The sequence below is a fragment of the Ascaphus truei genome, chromosome 7 (genome assembly GCF_040206685.1).
Source record: "Ascaphus truei isolate aAscTru1 chromosome 7, aAscTru1.hap1, whole genome shotgun sequence".
NCBI classification, from domain to species: domain Eukaryota; kingdom Metazoa; phylum Chordata; class Amphibia; order Anura; family Ascaphidae; genus Ascaphus; species Ascaphus truei.
The window spans coordinates 87931237-87958942 of record NC_134489.1 but is presented as its reverse complement, the minus strand read 5'-3'; the positions used below and the strand labels follow the sequence as shown (position 1 = coordinate 87958942).

General features: G+C 39.6%; 1 protein-coding gene across 4 annotated transcripts; it reads right to left on the bottom strand.

The window, feature by feature from the left end:
* Positions 1–161: 161 nt before the first annotated feature.
* PRPF40A (pre-mRNA processing factor 40A) lies at positions 162–27670 on the bottom strand. Of its 4 annotated transcripts, none has more exons than XM_075609373.1 (28): positions 27524–27670; positions 25352–25429; positions 24609–24734; positions 24036–24119; positions 20523–20556; positions 20258–20277; positions 18315–18380; positions 18124–18234; positions 16531–16651; positions 16305–16332; positions 15005–15244; positions 14721–14829; positions 14544–14608; positions 14106–14270; positions 13787–13895; positions 8444–8594; positions 7722–7855; positions 7231–7345; positions 6584–6655; positions 6254–6345; positions 6043–6159; positions 4613–4750; positions 4150–4245; positions 3511–3597; positions 3324–3423; positions 3163–3224; positions 2783–2944; positions 162–1300 (listed from the first exon to the last, which is right to left on the bottom strand). In XM_075609373.1, the coding sequence occupies exons 1-28, from the start codon at positions 27587–27589 to the stop codon at positions 1208–1210; spliced, it is 2841 nt and encodes a 946-aa protein (XP_075465488.1). In that variant the 5' UTR covers positions 27590–27670; the 3' UTR covers positions 162–1207. The 4 variants fall into 4 exon arrangements, with proteins under 4 accessions (XP_075465488.1, XP_075465491.1, XP_075465489.1 ...); XM_075609376.1 differs by having other exon boundaries at positions 20523–20553; XM_075609374.1 differs by lacking the exon at positions 6584–6655.
* Between the last annotated feature and the right edge of the window lie 36 nt (positions 27671–27706).

Sequence of the window (27706 nt, the reverse complement as noted above, 5' to 3'; positions counted from 1 at the left end):
GTGTTGCCACTTTAGCAAAAAAAATGTAAAAATAGCACTTGACCACATTCATTGCCAGATCAGTCACATATATCTTCTAGCAGGAACTTAGGAAAAGGGCAGGATATGTTTGCGCGATTTTAATGGTGATAAAAATGAATAAAAGGCCTCCACACACAGACTATTACTAAAATTTCTGGCATTTTAATCATTGTTGCAACAAGCTGATGAAATATTGTATTGAGGAATGCAAATAGTTTTTTGTGCTTAATCCTATGTCGATTTACAAAATATATATATATAAACACACTCAAGGGGTTATTTATTCAACACTGACCGGTACACTATTGCTCGTAACATTCCATGGTCTTCATGGGCGTTTCCGTGTTATATTGCCCCAATCAGTTAAATAAATAACCCCTTTAGGGTCATTTAAAAATTGGATTTCAAGTAACAAAGAAATGGGATCAAATATAGCTTGCCATCAAATTCAGCTTTCTTCACATAGTGTAACTTGTAATCTGCAAGTCAAGGCAATTTTTTTAAATAACCTTCATTTTTAAATATATCTTACTGGCTACGGAAGCTCAACTAAAAACCAAGAGAAAAGGAAACCGCATGCAATTTCAAATGTAATTAATGAACAGGTCACAAACATATTTAATATACGATTGGACATTATCTTTTGATTGAAAATCATTAGCTTGCTAGGTGGATGTTGTTCTGGGCATCTCATGAATAAATACTAGCACAGACTAAAAGACAAGGTTTTAATACTTCATAAAAATGTACAAAAATATTCCAATCAGAAGTATGTGTACCACAGAAACTATTTTGAAGCAAGAGGAATATACTGCAAACAAAAAAAAACTGAACAAATAAAAAAATAGGACTTTGTCTAAATTGGAAGTACATTTTCCCCCCTTTCCAAAGCCAAATGAAAAGATTGTTCATTTTCAAAACAAGTAAATTGCTCCTGTCACAAAGCTGGGGGCACATTCCTTTAATGGTTCTTAAGGCAACTCTCTGAAACTAAAAATTTACAACTGGATTTAACACCTTGGAAAGGAGGCCCATGTCACCTCCAATGGAGATTCCTTTTTCTGTACAAACAGCAGCTGTTTCAACCAAGTGTTTTATTAATGGAACATAGAAGAATCCCCTGTTCTGAAGTCAAATTAGGCATTTATTACATGTTATTGTAAACATATTTGGTTTTAAGACATTCTTATTGATCATCGTCCAGTTGTTCCAAAAGAGTCCTCCTTCGTTTTTCCAATTCTCCTTCGCTTAATTCGCTTCCAGAAGTGTCCCAATTACCCTGCAAATAAACATAACCAATTAATACGGCAACAAAAAATAATACACTATCATATAACCTGCTGCTGTGATGGGTATCTATTGCTCGTTAATGAATCGCAGGGGATATGTTGTAGGATTAAAGAATTACACATACGTCCCTTAGTTTTACTGATAAAGGTGCTTCCCCCCCCCCTTACAAAAACGCGCATATTTCATGCAGTTTCAAAGTAACCCAAAACAAAGATCTTATATATTTTAAACACTACGAGTTCAGCGCTCGTTGGCATTGAAGTCAGGCCACAACACAGCTGTATATGTGCACTAAAGGGACGATGAGTACTACAGTATTTTCTTCTCGGGAGCCCACCCTCTTTAATAAATACAATGGCATGATGGTTTCTACTTCTGTTTTGTGAACACAGTGAAAAAATTGAAACAATAGCTTTTCTATCATTCTAGAGTCCATAATTTCCTTCCTATTTGCTGGGGCACATCACTGAAATGCTACAAGAATGTGGACAAAGTAATATATCCAGAGTCAAAACAAGAAAGGAAAGAGCCCTTGATCACAGATATTTAAATTGCTTCTACTCCAGAAAATAATTTTGTTGAGTTTCTTCAACATGGACTATAAAGAAAGTGAGACTATAAATGTACAATTTTCCTTGTTTGTACCCATAACAGGGAAACAAAAAGAAGTCCCTGAAGCAACATAACAATTTTTTCCCACTACTGATTCTCATGGACACTAGAGAGGATAGTAGTGAATAGCTTAATTTTAACTTCAATAACATCAAGAAGCAATACTACATTATCTACCCCCCCCCCCCCACTATTTCTTCCTTATTTGTATATGAAAAGCATGTAACAATGTAGAATTCCACATTCTTACCTAAACTGGCAATCGTTTGGTGCTCCTGTTTTGAACCTGTAAAAATCCTGATTAGTGTGCCTAACGAAATGGTCGCCTTCTAACTTTGTGCTGCAGTTGATACGTAACATTATCTTACCAAGTGTAACACATTATTGTTACAGCTTTCAGAGTAATACAATCTGCTGTTTGGAACACAGCAACATATCTGTTTGTGATACTTTGTTGCCAAAGGACAAAGCTCAAAAAGGTGCGCCAGAGCCGGTTTGAAGAGAGGAAGTGGATATGACTTTCTAAATAGTTGCTATAGCAACCAAAGGATGATCAGTACATTAAAAAAAAAGTCATTAGACAGTAGAAAAAATGCAAACAGTATTATATAATACTAGACAAGTGATTTATTTTAAAAAACAAAAACATTAGGATTTTTCATTTTTTGCCGCTTTCAATTGAAGTAGTGTATTGTTTTAAAATAATTCCCCTTTGAGAAACTACAGCCATACCATACTTAACCAAAAATTTTACAAAACGCTTTGGTTACACATAGCTTTGTCATCTCTAAACATGGCCTATGGACAGGGTTAATAATGACAATAAATGTAAAAAAATACACTACTAGTTGACACTTACAGAATCCTTTCCCCCTTTTCTTTTGGGAGATTTGTGTTTGGATTCTGATCTCTGCCTAGCTCGCTCCTTTTCATTCTCCTTGTCTTTGTCCTTTTCTCGCTCCCTCTCTCTGTCTTTTTCCTTTTTGTCTCGCTCTCTCTCCCCATCAGTTTCTGGGGAATTCTACAAAGTCCACAAAAAAGGCATTTATAAAACGGTGTTTCCCATCTCACTCCAAAGCATAGCTCATTACAAGGGACTCCAAACTAATAATATAGAAAACCGCCAGGAAAGTTTACAAATAATTGAAGCGGGAACTACTATTAATTGGAGTGTTGTAGGAAATAAAAATATAAACATAATAGATCACAGGTGAAAATAAATAGGCGGCATGTACTTACAGACTTGTGTCTCTTCTTTTTGCTTTTCTTCTTGTGTTTTTTGGACTTTTTATAGCTTTTTTCTGCATAGCAAAATCAGAAAGAAATAAAAAGGAGATGTGTTATAAAACACGGAAAAGCCGTTAATAAAATATTTAAAAATAACACGGAATTGAACTTACCAGATTCTCCACTTGAGGAATGTTCGGAGCCTGAGCGGGAGTCTGATCGCTGCCTCTTCTTTTTTGTATTGTTTTCATCTTCCTCCTCCGATTCGGAACCCTAGCAGGTCAAACAGAATAGGACTTCTCATTATGTGTACATGGATGAACGGATGGAGTTAAAAAAAATAAATGATATGTCACATACCGAATTGGAGCGAGATCTCTTCCGGTGATGTTTCTTAGACTTCTTAGAGTGCTTCTTGATTTTTACATGATGATGCTGACATTCATTCTATCAAAAAAAGGTAAATCAATGGTCCATAAATAAAAGCACATAACTCCAAATTATTTTAAAAATCAATCCCATTTTTAAATCAAAGTTGTATTTATCAAGTTCAAATATATAACATTCAGAGCAATGCATGTTACTAGATGATTTTCAGATATATACATGGATTGCCAAAATAAACATCACTAGTCAAAGATCTTTTGTGAATTACGCTAACAAAATAAGCATTGCAAAAAATAATGATACTGATTAAAGTTTGTGCTTTAATATTTTTGCTCTGAAACATTGTGGGACGTGCTGCACTTTAGCACGTTCCTGTAAAGCAAGTAAATCAAGCCTTTCACCATTTCTTATCTATTTAATGTCACCCAAGAATTCAATACATCCATGTTGTTATTTCCATAAACTCATGATTTATAAAATGTTTAAGAGTCAATGAGTCCATGATATATAAAATAAGTAATGCAAGAAAAGATTCTAAGATAACAGTAACGATTTGTGGATGTTCACTTATTCAGGGAAAAGCGGACAAAAATAAAAAATAAATAAAATTACCTCAATCGTATGCATGAAATCTTTAAATATTCTTTTGCGCTCCGATTCCAACGTGATATCCTCAAAGGACGGCTCCTTAATGAACCGCTCCCGAACCTTACAGTGAAGAGGGAAGAGACAGGTTTTCAGATTTTGAACTATGAAAACAGCCAAACCTAAAGGCGAAAAAGGTGTGTGTATTGAACATTTTTCTTTAAGTTTTGTTGTAACGATCTTTAGCAGGGAATATCAAAGTAACAATAGTCTGTATTTTAGGTAGAAACTAGTTTCATCCCTTTCGATTGGGTAAGCCCGTCCTGTGTATATAAGCCAGATACAGTGCCCCCATCTTTGCTCTGCATCTTAATTGGGAATATTTCGAAATGAGGCCTCCCAGTGGGGTGTGAACCACTACAAAGATTCCAGAACAGTATAAGATTTGTACCGCAAAAAGACATTTTTGTGTTTGCTGCTCATACCGTACCTCTTCCCATACAGAATCCAACTCAATAGGAGGCGCAGCTTGTTTTAACATGCTCTTGAAAGTAGATTCCTTCCGTTTCATTTTTCGGGCCTCTTCCTTTTCTCGCTCCCGCTCCCGCGCCTCGGCTTTCTCTAGAAGCTAAAAATACATTAAGTGAATCCACACTTAAATTTACACAAACAGCTGATATTGAGTGACAGGTAAAATCACAAGCACGGTTTATAAATAGTAGTGCTACAATGCAAGTTGCTACAACATACTAAAATGATGGTAACCACCATGAATAGGGCACAGCTGGGTATAAAAATCAAAAGATGTACTACTATAGGGCAATAATTGGGAGGCAGCAATGGAAGAGCTGAAAATATGTTGCCGATATTAAGGGAAAAGATTAGGATTATTACATTGGAAAGCGTTATATTTCGCTAATTTGTATTTCTTGTTCTCACAAACACTAAAGGAATCGGTAATAAAGATTGATGCTGGTAACATTCAAACAGCAGTTTATATGGTTGTATTCATGTAATGCAGGGGTGGGCAACAGCAGTCCTCACGGGCCACCAACAGGCCAGGTTTTCAGGATATCCCTGCTTCAACACAGGTAGCTCAATCACTGGTGCTGAAGCAGAGATATCCTGAAAACCTGACCCGTTGGTGGCCCTTGAGGACTGGAGATGCTGATGTAATGGCTGGAAAATATTATGAGTTGAAATTCGGAGAACAACTACCTAAAGATGCAATCCTAGCAGGGGAAATCTCTATTTCACTTTGAAGATAAAGGAAAAACTTGTGTGACCTACTGAAATGTCAGTGTACTGATAAAAACTTTAGGGGTGAATTATGGATAAGCATTCAGGAGAGCCAGAATGGATGAGATTTAAAAACAAACAACAGGGGATGCCCTGGTTCCCTGAGAGATTTGTAGGAGTGAGAGACACACACACACACACAGTCCCGAACGGCCACTTTGGATTACAACGAATCAGCGCTTTATATTTATTGTTATTATTCTTAAACTCTAATCAATTGTAGTGCTTTTTTCACCAGGAACAATCTAATTTTCTACGCACTTAACAGCTGTGCTTTTCTGAACTGTTTTGCATACAGCGTCTTGAAATTGCACCGAAGTGTTCAGTCATCAATTCTAAACTGACAATTTGTAGTTTAATTAAAGTGCATATGTAAATTAGACACAGTTTAAAAGCACAAAAAAAAAAAAAAAACCCCTGCAAAAACATCGTTGCTATAAACATGTACCTTGACTGCAACTGTTTGAATATACTGCCAATGTGTTACTTCCCTCAACCAACACAAACGTTAAAGGCCAAGAAAAGCATTCCAATTTCTACAGCTAAGCACCTGCGGAAGGCCGTGGATGACTGGAGTTGGCCATTCCTGATATAGATAAAAAAATAAAAACACCAACTCACACTGTTGAAAGCAAGTTTGATATTTCCAGCATCTAAGGTAGTCGCCCTTTTGGTTGAACTGATGACAGTAACAAAGTCTTCAAAACTGGTACGGATTTCGACCACAAAACTTTTATCCTGAAAGACAGTAGATACTGTAAGTCATTTTCATAATGTAATCACAACAATCTTATTCTATTCGGAATACTTATTTTAAACGACATCTTCCTACCCTTAAAATATCCTTTATTATCTTTTTCTCATCATGGTATCGAGCTTTCAGATCTTCAACGTAAAATTTGAAGAGATCCAGTGCTGTTGACCCTGTAACACAACGAGACACAAATGCCAATGTAGGTGTAAAACTTCCACTTCCGGAAATGCTGTTATACCAAAAAGATTCCATTGGTTATAACATTAAAGTATGGATTGTGGCTTCTAATCTCCCACAATTAGCCTTCAGTAACCAATCACAACATAATAGATTTCCTTTTCAAGTAAGCAAAGAAGAGAAATGTACAAACAAAACGATGCATAGAATAGCTCTCTGTTTGGGACCCACCTGAAAATGAATAGTCTGCAATGTGAAAGTTATGAGTATGACTATAAACTTCCATATATCTAATTCTTCTTTCTGGAGAACAGAAAATATTATTGTAGACTAGCTGTTAAAATGACAAACTTTAGCAATTGTATGGGAGGTGTGGCAAGTTTAAATTGAAATAAGGTATTTGAGCCTCTAACGCAGCAGTGGCCAACTCCAGTCCTCAAGGGCCACCAACAGGCCAGGTTATGGATATCCCTGCTTCAGCATAGGTAAAGCATGGATAGCCTTAAAACCTGACCTGGGGGTGGCCCTTGAGGACTGGAGTTGGCCATGCCTGCTCCAACGGGTAAGAGACCTGAGCAGGTTGGAAGTGTATAGGGATAGCCATTATCAGTATGATTACTTCCCCATTTTCACGCTTCCCACAGTGAATCCTTTTCCCTTGATGCACATAATTTAGGGATTCTATGGGGAATGGAGAAAAGACGAAAAACTATTTTTCACAGTGTTTCTATAACCTACCACCACGTCAAAGCCAAGTGGTAAGAAACATCACCAATGGTGCATAAAATGTACTGTGTTATGGTAAAATGGCAAAAAGGTACTAAATTCGGGGAGCACATCAAATTTATTTTTTTAGAAACAAAAGATAAAATCCTTACCTGGTTGACCAAGCATATTGGCAAACCTGATGTCAGAACAAACAGTTGGGTACAATTCCATCCAAGAGGACATTGAATTTAACTGGCCATGTTCATGCAATTCATCCAGAAAGAGCTAGGAGAAAAAACAAAAAAAAACCAGGTAAAAACAAATATAAAAACTACAAAGAAAACCCCAGTCCTGTTTGATCTTTATTACACTGCAAGCCTCACAACATTGTTCTGTAGTCCTTTCTTTGTGGACCTCTGCAAAATATAAATGTATACATTCAGCAGATTATTAAATGGCAGAAATTCAGTTGCAATATTATTAGATTAGTTAGGGGTATCTGACAAAAATATCCCCAGTTACTTCTGTACAGGTGTTTCTACAAAAAACAAAAAGCAGTCAGGAGAGCGCCTTCCTAGGCCCGGCCGGCTGCCAGAGAGCCCATGTTTTCAGGCAGACGGTGATGCAAGTGAAAGCACAATCTACTTCTGCAATCTCAAACCTGGAAAGATTGCCGGTTTTTCCGCTGTCGTCTCCGGTCCCTTAGCAAACTCTTCTGCTTGTCATCTTCCTCTTCTTTTTCCAAGGCACGTATATGCTCTTCAAAGCAAATTAGGGCATCTTCCTTATCCATGTCTAAAATCAAACAAAGTTACCAAATGAACCATATGCAATATTGAATGTGAATTCAACTTTTTAAACAAATACCGCCTACAGTACAGCCTCATACTCCAATTGAGACTATTTGACTAATGCAGATTTCTATGCAATATATTAGGTTATTTACAAAGTCTAAAAAGTCAATGTTCAAATACATATTCATCTTATACTGAACCATTCAAAGACATTACAACTTGCAATGAGTCTACATTTCTGGCTACAATACATTTTAAAAAGGGGCAATGAAAAGCTGAAGTAATACTACTAAATATATGGCAGTCATATTGGTCCATTAACAGTTATTACAGCCATAATAACTCTCCTTGAGCAAACAAATATATATATTTTGTACAGATGGTGATACGCGACTTAAAATGGACTTGCTAAATTACTTCAAATTCTCAACAAATGAACACGAGTAAAGTAACAAGCTGCATGCATCAAAGCACAGTTCTCCTCTGCAGAGCTGGTAGGACCCTGAAAGCACTAGTTTCCTACAGCAATGAATAAAAGAGATGTATCAATGTCATCCAAGTAACAGTTCCAATAGAAATCTGTACACACTCTGAAGCTCCTCGTCCTCTGCAAAATTGGGGTTGTCCATTAGGTATTGCTGGGCTTCTGACCAAGTGGTGCTGTACGTTACATTCGTCATGTTGTCCAATATGTTTTTCAATGCTTCCCAATTTCTCTTACGTAGTTGCTTCGCTTGTTCCTGTTAAAGTAGAAAGTGCCATATGAATTTATTTATGCCCAGCGTTATCATATAAAATCAATTGATTTTTTTTCAATTATCGAAGCTTTAATTTAAAAACCGCAGTCCTTCTACAGTACTGATAATCTAATCATCACTCAAGGTCACGAGGATTAAAATACTGGGTCACTAAATGTGAAAACATAAACAGACTAAGTGGAAGAATCTCAGAAGTCTGTTAATGACTTAAGACGTTAACTTCAGTTAATGTCTCAATAAGTGCCAACGGGGATCGTCAAAGCTCGGTAACGATGCGTTACTATAACAGCTAGTAGTGCTAAGGATATGCAAGAGAGGTGTTCACGCTAACAGAGCATATCCCCAGAGCTCCGCTATAGGCAACGCAGGGATGTAACAGAACATTAGCTAGATCACCGGTGGGGTTAGCTAGATCAGGGGTGAGCAAACTTTTTATGCCGAGCCCCCCTTTTCAGCCATAAAATTTCTCGGGCCCCCCCTGCCTGATGTAATCAAAATCACATGAAAAAAAAAACCAAACAAAAAAAACCCTTTATTAAACGGTATCTTATACTATATTAGTGAAAGCACTGTATGTTTGCCAGCCTGCCTGCCTGCCTGCCTGGATGTCCGGTGTCCCTAGGGGAAATCTGATTGGTCCCTTGGCCCGCCCCCGCACACCTCTCATTGGCCTGAGGCGGAGTGACGGGCCAAAGGACACACAGGGACACACACACACACACACACAGGGACACACACACACACACACACACACACACAGGGACACACACACACACACACACACAGGGACACACACACACACACGGACACACACACACAGGGACACACACACACAGGGACACACACACACACAGGGACACACACACACAGGGACACACACTCTCCCCCGTCAGTTGGACCGCAGCTCACCTTCCACCCCCCCCCCATCCTCTCTCGGTGCCCCTCCTCTCCCGGTGCCCCTCACTCTCTCCCCCCTCCCCACCTCACCCAAATCCCCACGCTCCGCAACATCCCCAGCCGCACCATCACCCTCACCGTGCGCCGCGGAGGAAGCGCGGCCCTGCTGCTCAGCAGCAAACTCCAGGCTCCTCCCCCCTCGCGGCGCGGCCCTCCTGCTCTCCCCCTCACGTGCGCCGCTACCGGAGAGGGGAAGCGCGGCGCGGGACTCCCCATCACGTGTGACGCTACCGGAGAGGGGAAGCGTGGCGCGGGACTCCCCATCACGTGTGACGCTACCGGAGAGGGGAAGCGGCGCGGGACTCCCCATCACGTGCGCCGCTACCGGAGAGGGGAAGCGGCGCGGGACTCCTCATCACGTGCGCCGCTACCGGAGAGGGGAAGCGCGGCGCGGGACTCCTGCCACTCTTGCCCCCCCCCAGCTTCCCGAACTCACCTCCTGCCCCAGCCAGATGCTACGGGGTCAAGGTAAGTCACACACCGTCTCCCACCCACGCACTGTCACCCAGTCACCCACCCACTCACTTAGTCACCCACCCACTCACTTAGTCACCCAAAAACTCACTTAGTCACCCACCCACTCAGTCACCCACCCACTCACTCAGTCACCCACCCACTCACTCAGTCACCCACCCACTCACTCAGTCACCCACCCACACACTCAGTCACCCACCCAGTCACTTTCACCCAGTCACCCACCCACCCACTCAGTCACCCACCCACTCAGTCACCCACCCACCCACCCAGTCACCCACCCACTCAGTCACCCATTCAGTCAGTCACCCACCCATTCAGTCAGTCACCCAGTCAGTCACCCACTCACCCACCCACCCAGTCAGTCACCCACTCACCCACCCACCCAGTCAGTCACCCACTCACCCACCCACCCACCCAGTCAGTCACCCACTCACCCACCCAGTCAGTCACCCACTCACCCACCCAGTCAGTCACCCACTCACCCACCCAGTCAGTCACCCACTCACCCACCCACTCACCCACCCAGTCAGTCACCCACTCAGTCACTTTTTTTTAATTATTTCTGTACATTCATAGTATGATTGATACAGTGGCAGCCTACACTCTCACTTGCAGAGGATCGCAGCGAAGCAGGTTGCCAGCGGAGGAGAGCAGGACCACAGCGCTATTGCAGGGCAGACACCGTAACAAGGGGCGTTTGACTTCACCGTGGTTGGGCGTGCTCCTCCCCTGTACCTCAGAAGCCCCTGTGCGTACACACACACACACACACACACACACACACACACACACACCATCACGTGGCCGCCACCTGCACTATCCTGTTCAGCCACCCGCACACATCTTCGGCTGCCCGCCCGTGCACATCTTCTTGGCCGCCCCTCGCGCACAGCTTTTTCGTCCTCACGCGCACAGCGTCTGCCGGCCCGCGCACCCAGTTTTCGCCGCACGCCGCCTGCGCCCCCTAAATAATCTTGCGCCTCATTGCCCCCCCAGTTTGCGCACCACTGCATTACAACACACACTCACTCTCTCAATCAACCACACACACACACACAATCCCCCCGCTCACACACACACAATCCCACCCCCCCACACACACACTCAATCCCCCCACACACACACTCAATCCCCCCCCCCACACACACACTCAATCCCCCCCCACACACACACTCAATCCCCCCCCACACACACTCAATCCCCCCCCACACACTCAATCCCCCCCACACACACTCAATCCCCCCCCACACACACACTCAATCCCCCCCCACACACACTCAATCCCCCCTCCACACACACTCAATCCCCCTCCACACACACTCAATCCCCCCCCACACACACTCACTCCCCCCACATACACACACTCAATCCCCCCACATACACACTCAATCCCCCCCCACACACACACAATCCCCCCCCACACACATTCAATCCCCCCCACACACTCAACCCCCCCCCCACACACACACACTCAACCCCCCCCCCCCACACACACTCAACCACCCCCCACACACTCAACCACCCCCCACACAATCCCCACACACACACAAACCACACACAGTCACACAATTTCACCTGGGGGGGCGACATGCTCCGATCCCCCAACCACCCATGCTGCTGAAAACTGGTGCGGGAAGCAGACAGGAAGAGATGGATGGGCTGTCTGTGTGCAGAGAGAAGCCCCGCCCCCTCTGCAAGACACAGACACATAGAAGCAGCCGCACGGAGCTTCTGGCCGCCCGTGTACAGCTCTGCCCGCCCCCAGGTTTCCCTGCAAGCAGCCCGCGCCCCCCCTACATAATCTTGCGCCCCCCCCCCCAGTTTGCGCACCGCTGAGCTAGATCATTAAAGTTGGCGTTGCTCACATCCACACCACGCAATAGATCTTTTACAGGCTCTGGATAAGGGTAAGACCACACTTGGGTATGAACTACCGTATTTTTATTTACAGGGTTCTTTTCCTCTATTTTTTTTTATTTAACTTGAATGAAATCCCTATTTAGGATCTGCCTAATGCCACCTTTAGGTAAAACGAGTTTAATGCCATGTTATTTGCAGCCAACGCAAATCATGCGTTAACTTCACATGGCGTTAAAAGCAGCAAACCGTGATTTTTTTTTTTTAAATAAATCAGTTCTGTAGTATTAGATACTAGTGATTTTTTTTTTTTATTCAACTCTTAATGCCATTTTTAATGAGTTTTAAAACATCCTTTGATTTCTATAGCAGGTTCTAACACCTCCGTTTGTAATAATTTGTTGCAAATGTTCCCAGCAGTTTGAGCTGTAAACTGTAACAATAGATGTTACCGTAGTAATATAAGGATACACCGTAGCTGCCGAGTAAGGCCGCGTTTATAGGGCTGGCGACATCACCCTCGCTACTGGCAAAAGTTGTATTTTGATTTTTAGCGACGTCGCTGGTGACAAGTCCAGTGACGTCACTAAAAGGGACGGGCTGCGCAATCGATTGTCTCTAAACCAGTCACGTGGCGACTGCCTCTATATTTAAAAAACAAATTTTCAACATTTTTGGTTGCGACATCGTGCTTACGACGGAGTCCATGTATTTGTTTCGGAGCAACGTCGCGTCGCAAGGCACTATAAGCGCAGCCTTACACTGACTGAAGGTTTGATTAAAACTGAAAGGCGCATGTTCGGCACACAATCAGGATTTTGACAAATTTAGAACAAGAGCATCAAATGATTGCCAGCTTAGGTAAGAATGTAGAATTATACATTGTCACATACACAAATAATTAAAAAAAAATTGGAAAGTAGTATTGCCGCTTTAGGCCTATGCTTAATGAGGCCACTAACTGCCATTGGTTTACCATATATGTAAGCTTTGTGAATTCCCATTAAACTCTGGGAAGCTAATGGACGTTACCTATTTTGGTAACATCACATTAGTAGCCCAGATGTAACGGAATTCTGAGGATCAACCCCATGGCCCATAATTTTGTAACTGATCTGATCTGTGAGCCCAGAGCTTGTTCATGTTATCTAAAAGATAAAGGAAGACTGTCTTTCTAGCCAATACAGTTAATACACTGCTCATTATAAACCAACGTGAGATTAGACAGCAAACGCTTAAAGACTTCATTGTGCCTGTAATATTTTTTGCAGTGTCATCAATGCCTTGTAAGGGTTATTTATTTATGGTATCAGATATTTGGAAAGATAATACCTTTCTTGATGACCTGTATTTAAATCTGAATACTGTAGTAACTTAAAGAGACAGTTTCGGCAGCGATTGGTTTGCAGGCCTAAGTTGTGACTGAACTTGCATGTCACATTTTCTTCAACTTCTTGCTAAGGATCCTTAATACTCTCAGATCTACAGTTACAATGTGCAAGTGGAACATTATTTGTAAAATCAAGATTGAAAAATTCTAAAAACAGAATGTACCGACTTCCAGAGGTGTGGGGTCTATTAAAGAGAAACTCTAAATTCATATTTCTACTTTAGTACAGATAGTACTTAAACAGAAGTCTTCCTCCATCCCTTTTTATTTACAGAACCATGCTATTTTATCATTCAGCTTTGTAGACACCCCCCATCCCCCATTTGTTTGCTGCTTTTATGTCCCTTATTCACATGTTTTCCTATTAAACAGCAAGAATACGGTTACATTACATAACTATATTTGCCATGTGGTCATTAAAAAAAATAAAAAAATTCATGCAGTGTATAACTGCACAAAAGTTACAACAGGTTTCACAAATCCACATCATTACCTTCTCTTTTTTAGCAAGAAAGAACATAACATCTTCATAGATCTCGAGGCGGTCACGCTCAGAAATTGCGTTCCATACTTCATTCTCATTGAACATCTGTTCTGCTTTTCTAGTAGCCCAAAAACACAAGACACGTTACTCATCTCATTCAGAAACTAAACACGTCATTATAATTTTGAATTAAAATAAATAAATAATAAATAAAAAAAACACACACCAAAAAAAACCCACTACTGAACAATCTTCTGGTTATCTACACAGATTGAGATATGTTTAATTTGACCATTAGGCTTATTTCTCCATTAAAACAAAACCGTACTTGTATCTGGTTGTAGATGTCATCTTGTCATGATTTTCTAGGAATCTCTGGAAGGATTCCTTTGCTTCTTTGTATTTAGACCTCGCTTCTTCTTTTTCCTCTTTCTCTGTATGAACTTTGTAGGCGTTAAAGGCTTGTTTTTTTTCACTCAATTTTGCCAAAGCGCTACATATCAATGAAAAAAACAAAAAGTATAAGTGTCATGCAGAATACATTCATGAGATTTATTTGTCAGAACCTTTTTTTTAAACATACCTAATGAATGGACAAAGACTAGTAAAACTTTCAACTGAGCATAACATTAAAACGTTCTTTCTACTAGCTCACACAATCACTGCAGGTTTGAGCTATGAAGTGCAGTCCTTCAATAGTCAACATCCAGCTATGAAAAGTATGTAGTTAATGAGACCCGGTAATGAAGAACATCTTTGTAAATACCTGTATCTGGGGTCATTAATGATCATTTTCATGGCTTGCTCCCATGAAGAGTTGGATGGCACACGCTACAACAGTAACAGACGAGAAATATATTAGCTCCTCTAAACACTGGGAATGCACACGTCACAAGACATTACTCTACACTTGGGAATTTAGTCTCCTGCATAAAAAATATACCTTTTCTTTTAAGAGTTCTTTAAACGCTTGTTTAGCTTCTTCCTTTGTGTTCCAGGTGTAGGTTTTCTTAACAGGTTTGTCGTCATCTTTCTCCTCTACAGAAGCAAAGCTAAATATAAAAAGTACATGATTCCATATTTAAAAATAGATCAAACAATTTTGCCAAAATGTTAGTTCAACGGAGTGGTAAATCTGATTTAGCAGTGTTTTCTGGTATTACATCTGTATTATTTGCATCTTATTTAACACATTTTATATCCTGGTGATCACATGCATGTACTTACTCAAAAGAAGCATCTGGTTTAGAAGCTTCCTCTATTACACTGCTGGTAACTTCTGTATCCTTCTCTTGATAAATGGTTGTGGGAACAAACTGTGCTTCTTCACCAGAGTCAATCATATTATCACTTTCCACAGCAGGTGCCATGGGAACAGCAAGTGCAATCTCTGGTTCGGCAGCAGCTGTGCTGTTTAGCTCTGCTGATATACCAGGGCCCAACGGGATGGTTGAGTCTTCCTGTACACTGCCATATTAAGAGGAATAATTATGCCAAAGTCTTGGGATAAAGGGACAGTTTTTTGTGCTATTGTAATTTCATTTAATAGTTGTAGTATGAGTAAAAATGGCTTGTGCAGTTCAGCGACAGGTTATTAGTATACTTCAAGTTTGGCTATAGAAGCCCATCACAAGTTTAAGCAAGTAGAAAAAAAATAAATAAAAAGAGGCTAAAATGCAGTTTGACCTCTTGTTAAGGTCTTCACACAACCACTAGCAATCTATAGCAAAGCCTTTTCTGCAAGGATACACTGTAGATTCATCGTAGATTGCAAGACCTTTAAATAGACCAACAAGACAAGTTTTCATAGCCGTAATAATGTGTGCAGAACTTTTGAAAGATCACAAAGTCTATGAGAACAGATGGAGAACTTAAAGCTTTGTACTCAAATGTATGAGGTACTCTTTAGATGGTCCACTAAAATACATCATCAAATCTATTTTTCACAAGGACCAAAACGGTAACTAGACCGTTGCACTATTTTGAGTACTAAGAAACAATGATAGTTTAAGAGATTCGGTTTGTTATGAGAAGTGAAATAGTTCTAAAGGAGACACATGCGAGCTCTTAACAGATCATGTACAAACTACATCTTTGAAGAACTTGCTTGTACATTAAAAGATAATATCTACAACATATCTAACAATGATTGATGTTGGAGATGGAGGAATAGGATTTGGAAGGGGTCTGCACTATTGTACATCGCAAAATGTTCCCTTGACATACAGTGTGCAAAAATCTGTCCCACTAAAATTGCATCATTAAATACATTGTATTGTTCTGCAAAGATTTAACCAAAGTTACACCCGTTGACTTATGGTATACTTAGTATTACAGTAACAACTAAAACACATTTGTCAAATTATAAAGACTCTTCCTTCACAAAAGTAAATTAGCTATATACACTATGGCTGTTGAATCATGGCAAATTAATTTCTTCTTTAACATAAAGTAGCAATACAGGTACCACCTATTGAAACATGTATTTAGCCTTTCCAATAAAAGGAACTTATTTGGTAAAACATACCTGCCATCTTCAGCTTTGACCATAGCTGCTGGAAAAAAATAAAAATGCATTAAACCACTGCTAATTTTCAATACTTTGAACAACAAATCGGCATTTTTATATAAGCAGCAATGAATAGCACTAACCTTGTTGTTAAGCTTTACGGCATTATAGGTTTATAGGTGAAGTAAAATCAACAGTTTGCTCAACCCTGAACTATTCCAGAAAATGGCTTTAAGAATCTTACCTTCGAGATCTTCCAGCTCTTTGGGTTTGGTCCAACGAGACTCCTTTGACTGGGAATTGTAGTAGTATGGTTTTCCAGAGTCAGATTTGAACTCCTTCCAAGGGCATTTGGATAACAATTGCTAATGACAAAAAAAAAGAGAAATTCTATAAATCAAAATATATTTCTATAATCTGTCACCTGCAGCAAAAAAAAAAAAGAAAAATAAAAAAAAAAAAAAGAAAAATACATTTGGACTGTACTCATCATAACTCAGTACTAATAATTCCAAAGCAATGTTGATGAGATTTTAAATTACGGTAAAAAAAAAAAAAGACGACTATACATTTTAGCATAAAGGTATACATTTTAGGCATACGGTCACGGCCCCTTTAATCCTCCTGCTTACCCGTAAAAATGCGGGGATGTTCTCCGTTTGCCACGGAGTTTCCCGCGCGTCAGCCGCATTGACGCATAAGCGTGAATGGCGCTTTACATTGAAAGCGCCCGCGGCGCCGAAAACGGATGAAAAAACGCCGCATCTGCCTGCGTTTTTAAAAATCCCGCGGTGGCGGCTGCAGGAGGTTAAAGGCGGCCGCCACTGTATGCAAACTAAGCAAATGCATTGGGATCCAAGACGTCTAATGGGTCATGATACAACGTATCGGAACTTTGTAAATCAGCACACGCTATTTCTATGTCCTCCTTTCTGAACTGCTCTGAAATGAAGCAATTTGTAACCGGCAGCTACCCCTAAACACTCACCATCTCCGTAGCCGGCATGGTTTGAGAGTCAGTGTTAAAATCAGAGAAGGGGGAAGTGGGCAACGGGGTGTAGCAGAGAGGAAAAGAGAAGGGGAATTGGAGTACAGAGGGGTGAAGAGAAGGGAACAAATATGGTAGAAGAAAATAAGAAGAGTTATGCACAGCTGTCGATTTCATTTAAACAATTTTGGCAAGGCTGGGAAAAAAATAAAAATAAATAACGTAGGCTGGCTAAAAGGAGACACACACACACCCACGTTTCGGTCCCCACCTAGATCTTTATCAAGATCATAAGAAGACCTGCGAGTGCATCGCTTCTGTATTGAGAGAGATAAAAGAAATATACCGAGTCGCCAGGATTACTGCATTAAATGAAATGTATTTGGTATTGCCATAATAGCATGTATTATACCAGGGGAGCGCCAACTTTTCCCGCTGTGCCTCCCTGCCCGCGCGCCTTCCTCATTACCTTGTCTTTGGCGTCAAATGATGTTACCTTGGCATGGCAACGTGACGTGACCGAAGACAAAGTAAGTGACGCTGCAGAGGCCTCACGTGACCTCACCCCCCGACATTTAAACCCACCCCCGACATTTAATTTAAATGCCTTGGGGAAGAGCGCGGGGCCTCTGCAACAGCCGCACCCCTCCCCTGAAAAATATTGCGCCCCCCTGTATTATACCAGTCATACACATTAGCAAATAAAATATGTTCTAGACAAGTACACAGTTTTATTATAGTCGTCTACGACCACATTCCTCTTATGTACCGCATGCAAATATGAAATGCAGATTGCTTGTCACTGACTATTTGTTTTATTAAACGCAACAGCAATAAAACATGATTTACCTCAGCAGATGTTTTGAGGTCGTCTGGCTTTTCCCACGTAGACTGTTTTGTTTCAATATTATAGAAATATGTCCTTCCATCAGGTGATTTATGTTCGGTCCAGAGAGACTTCTGCCAGGTAAAAGTTGGTGTTTAGTATAATAACCAAAGCAATGAAGCAACACACAGGAAACATTTAAGATGACATTTACTTGTTTGCTCTGTTCCTCAGTAGCTGAACTATTGGTTGTAATGGCTTGTTGAGCTGGATGTGCTGCCTACAGACAAAAACAATATTGTTTTTAATAAAGTTAATTACAGTAGCAATAGACTAACATTGTAACAAACAAACAAACAAACATTTCTGTATGCAGTGCTCACAATCAATGGAAAATAACCAAGCACTTTCATTTTCTTTAACTTGAAAACCCTTAACGCCACACTTTGTAGGCGAACAATAGATACAAGTGGGTTTTTACTGCCTTTCCACTTTGTACGTAGTCTGTAATTACTGAAAAGTCCCAGTGCATGAGATGTGAAAGCAGGGAATAGTGCATTTATCTTTATTATTAAAACTGAAGCATTGATGTGGAATACCTTTATATAACTCAAACCTTAAGGAAATGTTAATGCAGAGTGCATGAGATTACCTATTAGCTGCTACAGTGTGTTATTAAAGGTTCGCAAAAACACACGCATGACTGTACAAATCAGCACATTTATGTCAAGGTTGAAACGGCCAATATGTTCACTTCAAATCTTACAATCAAAGCAGATCTACATTTTTTTAGCAGTTAAAAATTTACAATGGTACATTTTGTTTGCTTTAATTTACCTTTTGATAGCACAGAGACAGCAGACATCACAATGTTCACGGATTATTAGCTTAAAAAGCTACATAAGTGTAATGATTTCTATACATATTTAATACTTTGCAATATATCTATATCGATAGTGCGAGATATATCGATAGCACTGTGTAGTATGCATTTGTTAGCACTGTGTACTATGTATTTGTTAAGTTTGTTTTTAGAGTCTATGCCACATGGGTTGTGTGATGTGACAGACTAATAAACTTAACATATACATAGTACATAATGCAGTCCATTGCAATGTGCTGTTAAGGTTAAGTATATTTATAGAGTGTTTTGTCACACCAAGCCTATGGTGTAGAGCAATGGTACCTGTATATGAAAGGTCCTGGGTTCGATTCCTGTATTATATGGTATAATTTATCATTTCTAAATTATAAAATAAGTAAAACAATTTATAAATTATACAATATAATAAAATATATATATTTTTTTTCTAATTTATAAATGATACCATATCACCCAGGAACTTTCATATACTAGTACCATTGCTCTACCGCTACACGGCAGGGACTGTGTGATGTCACAGACTCTAGAAACAAACAAAACATTTACATACAGTAGTACACAGTGCACTTTGGCATGTAGTAGAGGATAAATATATTTATAGGGTCAGTCTTGTAACACCAAGCCTGTGGTAGTAATGTATTGGTACCAGTATATGGAAGGTCCTGAGTTCGATCCCTGCATGTGTATTATATAAAAATGTATTACTGTTACATTCCTACATGGTGTAGGTGTGTGTATGTGTCCGTATCAATAAAGCATTGATTTGAATGTTGATTGAGATGCCAGTAAGTCCTCGCGCAAATCGGGAGCCACACTCAGCCCGCGTTAAACGGATTTGCGTTGTAGCGGATCGTGCTATAACGGGGTTGAGCTGCGTGTGTGTAAATTGATTGATTGATTGATATATATCAATCAGTCAAAGAACTTTGCATAACCTTGTGTAGCTTGACTCAACTGAATGAAGCTGGAGACGCATCGATTGCTTAATATAAAATCAAACTATTTACTCCGTTAGAAAGTATTACTATCATAATATCTAAATTTAAAATGTTTTGCTTCATCTCACTCAAAAAACCCACATGATTTGTAAGAAATACTTTAGTCAGAAGCAAAACTATGCAAAGACAAATAGTAAAACAAAGTACAGGTAAGATTGTTTTATGGAATAACTCGGCGGTTTTAATTCAAAGGTTCAAAAGAAACAAACGTCTGCTTGCCTTCAGATTTAAAAATAAAAAAAAAACACAAAAAAGGTCCAAATGCGAACTACTTACCTGTGTAACAGATGTCTGAGCTAAAGAAAAAAAAGAACAACAAGGTGAATATGGGGTAAAAATAAGCAAGTGAAGTTAAACTGGCGTGACAGTGTGAGCAAGTGCAGAGACCATTAAAATGATTTAGACTATAGGAATACAACTAACATACTGCAGGTCCAACACTACGTACAGTATTTTGTTGGAAAGAGAAAGTAACCCAACAAGCTAATTATTTGCTATACAACTTGATAAATAAAACACCAATAATGAAATTGATACGTACCGAGTTGGGCATCCATACTGTTTACACCAGCCTGCTGAAACCAGAAAAAATGTAAGATTATTTGAATATATAAAACCATCAATAACATGGACACTTGAACTTAACATGCTAAACAGGAGGTTTAAGGAAATGAATAAAAACCTTGTTGATGCAAACAAGTTATATTTATAGAATATTTAATGCATCATCTAATCCAGGGGTGCGGAAACCTGACCTGTTGGAGGCCCTCGAGGATTGGAGTTGATCCACCCCTGCTCTGGGGCATCATGCTCGAATGTTAACGTCAAAGTCTTTCAAATGGTAGTATACATTGCAGGACTGTTTATTGCAAGGGAGTTGCACATCACGACATAATTAGCATATAAATGTCAGGATACAGTGAATTTTAATAAACTGTGGGGAAAAGCACAAACACATCTAGTTGGAATTCTTAGGAGTATGTTGGGAGACTTACAGAAACCGTTGAAATATTAAGTGCAGTCATTTATAATGCAACGAGAGATGGGTGAATGTGCTTGGATAGTACAGTCATGATTTCAAAGCTACTAAAATGCTTCAGGAGAAATGTGATTTTTCAGATAAAGGTACAGAGAGGTATACCTACAAACATGTAAACAAATCTGGAGAATTACACATTTAAAGGCCAGTATTTTCTTGTATAGAATGTCTTGTTGCTTTTTTACCCAACACAATGTATATAATGTGTGGTTGAAATCTATCCCAGCTTCACATTGCAAAGCTAGCATAACCAGCATAACTGATGAGACCCAAGAGGTCGAAAACGCTACGAGTAGGTTTACTGGCTATGCACTTCTTTAACCCAGGTGTTGCGGAAAAGCTGTGTAATACGGCCGCCATAAGCTTATAGGGGTCCATCTTAAAATGGACATGAAGCAAAAGGAGACACTGTGTGATCATTTACATGTTATTTCCCAGAATCCCTAGCTGTAGTGAAAGCACTGTATGCAAAGAGATAATGGTGAAAAGCAAGGTTGCAGGCCTGTCTGAGACATGTGAATGTGCTCACAAGTGATATTTTTAATTTACTGTACACATTGGTAGAAGGAAATTTATTTCCTACTTAACATTGCTGAATTTTGATACAATAAAGCTGCATTTTGCCATTCATTTTTCATTTGTTGTTTTAAGTTGAATGAAAGGCAGTGGGCCACATGTTTACATCTGCAGTATTTGATTACCCTGACCAAAGACTGAGAAATGTTTCAATAAAACAAAATACAGGCCCCTGAGAATGGAGGAGATAGATCTATAGCACCACTTGGCCAAGCAGCAAATTATTCTGTCTGAAATCCCCAATAAATGTAAATTCAGTTTGCAATCCTCCAAACCCGTTTCCTCCCAATGCTACAATATGGCACTACTTATTTTCCCTATTACAAATAACACAGTAACTTGAATGTTACTGTAACAAAACAACTAATAAAGAAGCCCTTTCCCCTTAATATTAAAAACCTGGAAGTGTTTTATTTATTTTTACAGTTATGTCAGCAAAACCAGAGCTTATATCAATTGGGAATATAACCTACTGACTAACAATTGCAAGACATTAAAAACCTTTACATGGATATGCCATTCGTTGTAAAGTGAAACGTTGGATAGCGAGGACAACCTGTACTTGTAATTTAACAACCAAGCCAACATTAGTTAGTACAACACTTCTTTCTGGTAGGTTTTGTTCTGTGCACTAATCGGTGCACTAAAGCTTTACAGAAAATCTAGGGCAGCGGCCAATGTGCAGGCTAAATCTTCTTCTAAGTTCCTTCTGTACAGTATGTGTAAACAACTACAAGCGAGAAGACTCTACATGAGAAGTACATAACACTTTTACAAAGTTAACTTTTCAAAAACAAGACTTGTGGGCAATTTCACGTGAAACATTCCAATTAGGTTTTAAAATGTAAACACAAGTACAGCCACACTCAAAATATTTTAAAAGAAAAACCACACTAACCAGTCTCCTATTCTTTAATTAAACTGGGAGATTAAAGGGTGGTGCTCGTGTTGGACATATTAAAGTCTAGAACGGTCACCTACAGGAACATTTTTCAATGCTTCTGCTGGCAAAGTGTGAATGAATGTTGGAAATCACTAAAGAGTACGTTTCTAGAAAGAAGCTTTTGAGACGTTTTTCTTAAGGAAGGAAAACTGCGGGAAAAAAAGCCCCTTAAAAATGGAAGTTAATGTATCAGTACCTGTATTTTAAGAGGAAGGGGAAAAAATATATATGGAGTGAGATATGTAGTAATAGAAATAAAAAAAACAATCTTTACCAGCGATTCCACACAGGGGGTTTGGGAATCCCTAGAGGTTCGCCAAAAAAAAGACATGTAATGGCAGATCCTAGACTGTATAGTGGATTTCTGAGACCATGTGGGGACTGCTGTTATAGCTGTCAATTACAGCTGAAGTTTCCAAAGTCGCTCCCCACAATGCTTTGCATCTACAGTGGCAAGGTATTGTGGAGAGCGACTTTGGAAGCTCCCTGTCGTAATTGAAAACCAGCTATACAACCCATGCACCTTATGTCTCCATCTCCCAGCACTGGATACATTACTTCCACAACCCCGGAACAAGCTCCAGCTCTATATATTTTTTACTGTGAATTATTATTCTTACTACAATCATAGAGCGGATATTCGGTTTAAATTTCATCATACAACCCATGTTGTCTGCTCACATTGAGGTGCTGTTTGGGGCCTTATTCAGAGTGTTGTTTTCCCCAAGTTCAGGACACTATACTGTCTGGAATCGGTCAAAACGATTTGTTAGCAATAATCTGACGAGTAGTCAATAACATTTATTAATTAGTGGAACAAATATTTTCTAGGATTTCATTTAAAAAGGTTGGAAACCACTGCTCTATACTAGAACACAAGCTATTACTGTATTCTGCTGACCATTCAATAAAGTATACTAAGAAATGTAATCACACAAACTTGGTATCAAATTTAAGTAAATGCGTAATAATTATGTTAAAGAAAAAACACCAGAATATATTGCAGAAAACTAACCATTCAGACCTTTTAAAATCAATATATTTGCAGTTGTCAGAATGTCCTACTATTCAACTACCATATGTCTCTTTTTACTGTGGCTCATCGGTCAGTTCATACAACTTGCATAATTAGCGGACACCTTTACCAAGGGCCTATATTGTACTATTTCTTAACTTCATAAGTCACATCATCATTTACGTCAAATGCTTTTTCATCTGCCACAAATGTTTTACAGGATCCACTTGCTGATAGTAATATGCAAACATACCCCAATATGGCTAGTCGAGTGGGGTCCAACCTCTCCACACAACTGTATAAAGCTTATGTCTTTAGAAGACTTTAACAAGGTATTATAACAACATACAAATTGGCAAGATTGATCCCCAATATATTTATCCAAGAAATTGAACAAAAATTAAGCAGCAAAAAGGATTGCCACACGAATAGCATTAATTAAATAAGGTATGCAAGAAGAAAAAATAAATAAATCAATGACCTGTATGCTTGTTTGTAAGGCCCCTGCTGAAACATGAGTGGTCATCATCATTCCAGACATGAGTGGAGGTATCAGTGAAGTCATCTGAAACACAATGAAGGTCACAAAAAAGGAGAAGTTGTGTGTCTAGAAAACACAACTATATAAAAAAACAACAATTTTTTTAATAACTTTCATATAGTGCTTTTCTCCCGATAGGACTCAAAGTGCTTCACAATTACAGTATAGTATGTGTGAGATACACAGCATATAGGAATTTTACAGGTAGTTTCTGTCCAGATGAGCTTACAAATCTATCATTTTGGTGCCTGAGGCACAGGGGGATAAAGTAACTTTCCCAAGGCCACAAGGAGACGACACCGAGAATTGAACCCTGATTCCACCTCGGTGTCATTGCTTACAGTCAGTGTCTTTACACACTGAGCCACTACTCAGCAAAAAAAAAGGAAAGATTCTCTACTATATAAATATATTTATTGTAAAATACAAGCGAGCATTAATACCTCCTTGATAGATTTTCTTAAGCAGAATGAAGCATATTGTATTTACTTTGTTCTCCTTGAAACAAATTACCTGTCCCATTTGATGCCCACCAATTGGTCCCAACAAGGAAGGGATCATTCCGTGAGCTCCTAGATTTGCTCGCTGACTCAGTCCGCTCATTCCCACACCTGGGTAATGGGCAACAACAGGATTCATCTGGCAAAAATAATCAAAGTGCATTAAAAAAAAAAACATTACGACTTTTAGGTAGCGATTAGAGTTGGTGAAAATTTTTTCTCTAACTTCTTGCATTCTGGGATCTGCAAAGCTCCTATGGAGTAAATTCTTAAGACTATTTAAAATGACAAATTATGCTTTTTTTGTATATTTTTTTTTTAACGGCATCTTTACTTTTACACCATAATTATATACTTCAGTGTGAACCAGTTTTAAACTTAAAATAAAACAAATATTACATTAACAGTTGGTGATAAAAGGAAATAAGACATGGATCTGGCATTAGTTACATACAGGCAATTACAAGGGCCAATTTAAAAAAAGTTTACTTATTCTGAGAATCAGCACCATGTGGATCCATTCCATAATCTAAACACTAAGCACAGATCTAGGAAGAATTGTTTTGTGACTGTTACACAATCAGCAATAGAATCCTAAATAGAGAAGGAAAGTTGGAGCCTGTATAAGCATCATTTATACGCTTTAAAATGTAGTGGGATGCAAAAATTCTCATGCATCAGCAACTTTCCTCTATTATGCTAAAGTTTCCATGAGACCAATCATTAAAATAAGTAAACTGAAACCACTTTACTTACAAACTGTCCTCTCATCATACGTGACCCATTAGGGAAAAGTCCAGGCTGACTTGGTCCATTTGTACCATCACTAGATGCCTGAAAAAGAGTGTATAATTTTTTTTTTACAACACGAGTATGTGTACTCTTTCTGTGGATACGTGTACTACTTTACACACTTGAAACACTTTCTTTTTGATAATTTAAATTCAAGTAAGTTACATTTGTGATATTTTAGTGTAACACATAGGTACTGTAGAAAGCACCTGTGTGGTCTCCTGCCATATGCACTCTAAGGTTTTCAACAGGCTGCATTAAAGAAATTATTGTTTTCTGACCCTAAACAACCTGTTTAATAGGGATATGTATGGACCCGTTTAATAGAGATATGTATGGAAATGTTCTTTAGTTACATCTATCAGCATATTACTCAGCAGGTAATCATTTTTCTCATAATTTATATAAACAAGGGGTGCTTCAGCAATGTAGTGTCTGTTACAAATACATATCAGTACTAGCTCAACACTGATTCCAACTGGAAAGGATCCTTTTAGAAATAGGTACATTGTTGGTCAACTATGTTTACAATGCATCCTTTCAATAAATTCCAACTATATTCTACACAGGTAGCTTTAAAACAAACTCAGTAGTGCTTTGTAGAACTTACACAAAAGGTTATCCTGCCAATTACACTGTTAAGGCAACCTATCATTCTTGTTGATTAGTTATCATACATTGAGCAGTGCCCTACAACCCCCTTCACATCTCTCAAGCAATACCCAATCCCTGAAGTAACAGATACTGCACCATTTATAATAAAGTAATGAATGGGAGACTACATATTATCAATTAGTCTTTCTTAAAATACTTAATTCCAAAAGTGCAGCAGATTTGGTAAATAGAATTAACAATTCATTCAGAAAATTGGTGCTTCCAACTTCATTCTTAAATTGTCCCCGGGTCGGCAAAAGATTTAAAGAATAGGAATATCAAGCATCTAGAAAATACAATGTGCACAAATTGCTATTTCATTACATTGAATCCATAAACAGAAAGACGTATTGGGACTGCACTTTTAGAAGAAAAAAAAAAAAAAACATGGAAATGTGCAAATCTAGGGAATGCTATAAAACTATCCCTGGTCATACTGGATAGTGCAAATCAGGTAGTCCTCGTTATCCAACGTTTCACTTTACAACGAATGGCATATCCAACGCTTTACAATGCAAGGCTTTACAATGCAACCCCAAGGGCCATTTTTCAACGCCGGAATGAGTTATCCGACGCCTGAAGGCGTTATCCAGCGCTTACCACCACTGATTAACATGGGACTCACTTTACAATGGTTTCACTATCCAACGCTACTTCCAGAACGGATTCCGTTGGATAACCGAGGACTGCCTGTATACAATTTAACAAAGAGTTTACAGCACACCATGTAACTTGAAAAATACTTTACTCCATGGGTGGGCAACTCCAGTCCTCAAGGGCCGCCAACAAGTTAGGTTTTCAGGATATACCTGCTTCAGCACAAGTGACTCATTGAGCCAACTATTGCTGATGCAGGGATATCCTGAACCCCTTACCTGTTGGTGGCCCTTGGGGACTGGAGTTGCATACCCCTGCCTTACTCAATCATATCACAAAAAGATACAAGCAACGTGTAGATCGCATCCTTTTGATATTATGAAAGAGTAAAGTATTTTCCAAGTTACATGGTATGCTTTAATCTTTTTTTTGTGACATTAAATTGAACCCACGCATACGGAAGAATCAGGTCAGCAGCACTGAATGAATTGTTCATTCACTTTGCAAGATGAATGAACTCCCCCCTCCCCCACATGCGGACATTGGCTAAAATCATTTTAACCTGCTGGGCCTCAGGGACCAGAACTACCCGAGAAGCTCTGCCCGCCATAGTAATAATACAGGAGGGAATAACTGTGCTTTATGTTACCACGGTCCAGGGCCTACAGATCTTACTATCCCCCCCCTGACCATCTATTAATATGCCAGGCAGAAAGAACAATCACCGGGGTGCGTGTCAACCACGGCAGTTCGGGACCAATAACAAGGGAGCCGGTGCTGGCCCGAGCCCTTCCCCATGCCGAACAATTCACCCGGCCCTCCAAGCGAGGGGCAGAATATAACGTTACAATACGTGTTTAATACGGACGCAACCAGTTCCCTCACCATGGTGTCCCGCTCCTCTCCGGCCCCCGGCCTCCTCTGTAACATCCCAGCAAGGGGCAGCCGCATTGGTTCATCCAACGCGGGGTCAGGGGACAGCACACTTCCTGACGTCGCGTGCTGGGGGCGGACTAGAAGGCGGTGACGAGCCACCCGTTTTAGCCAATGACAGGCCGGCTTACTTAC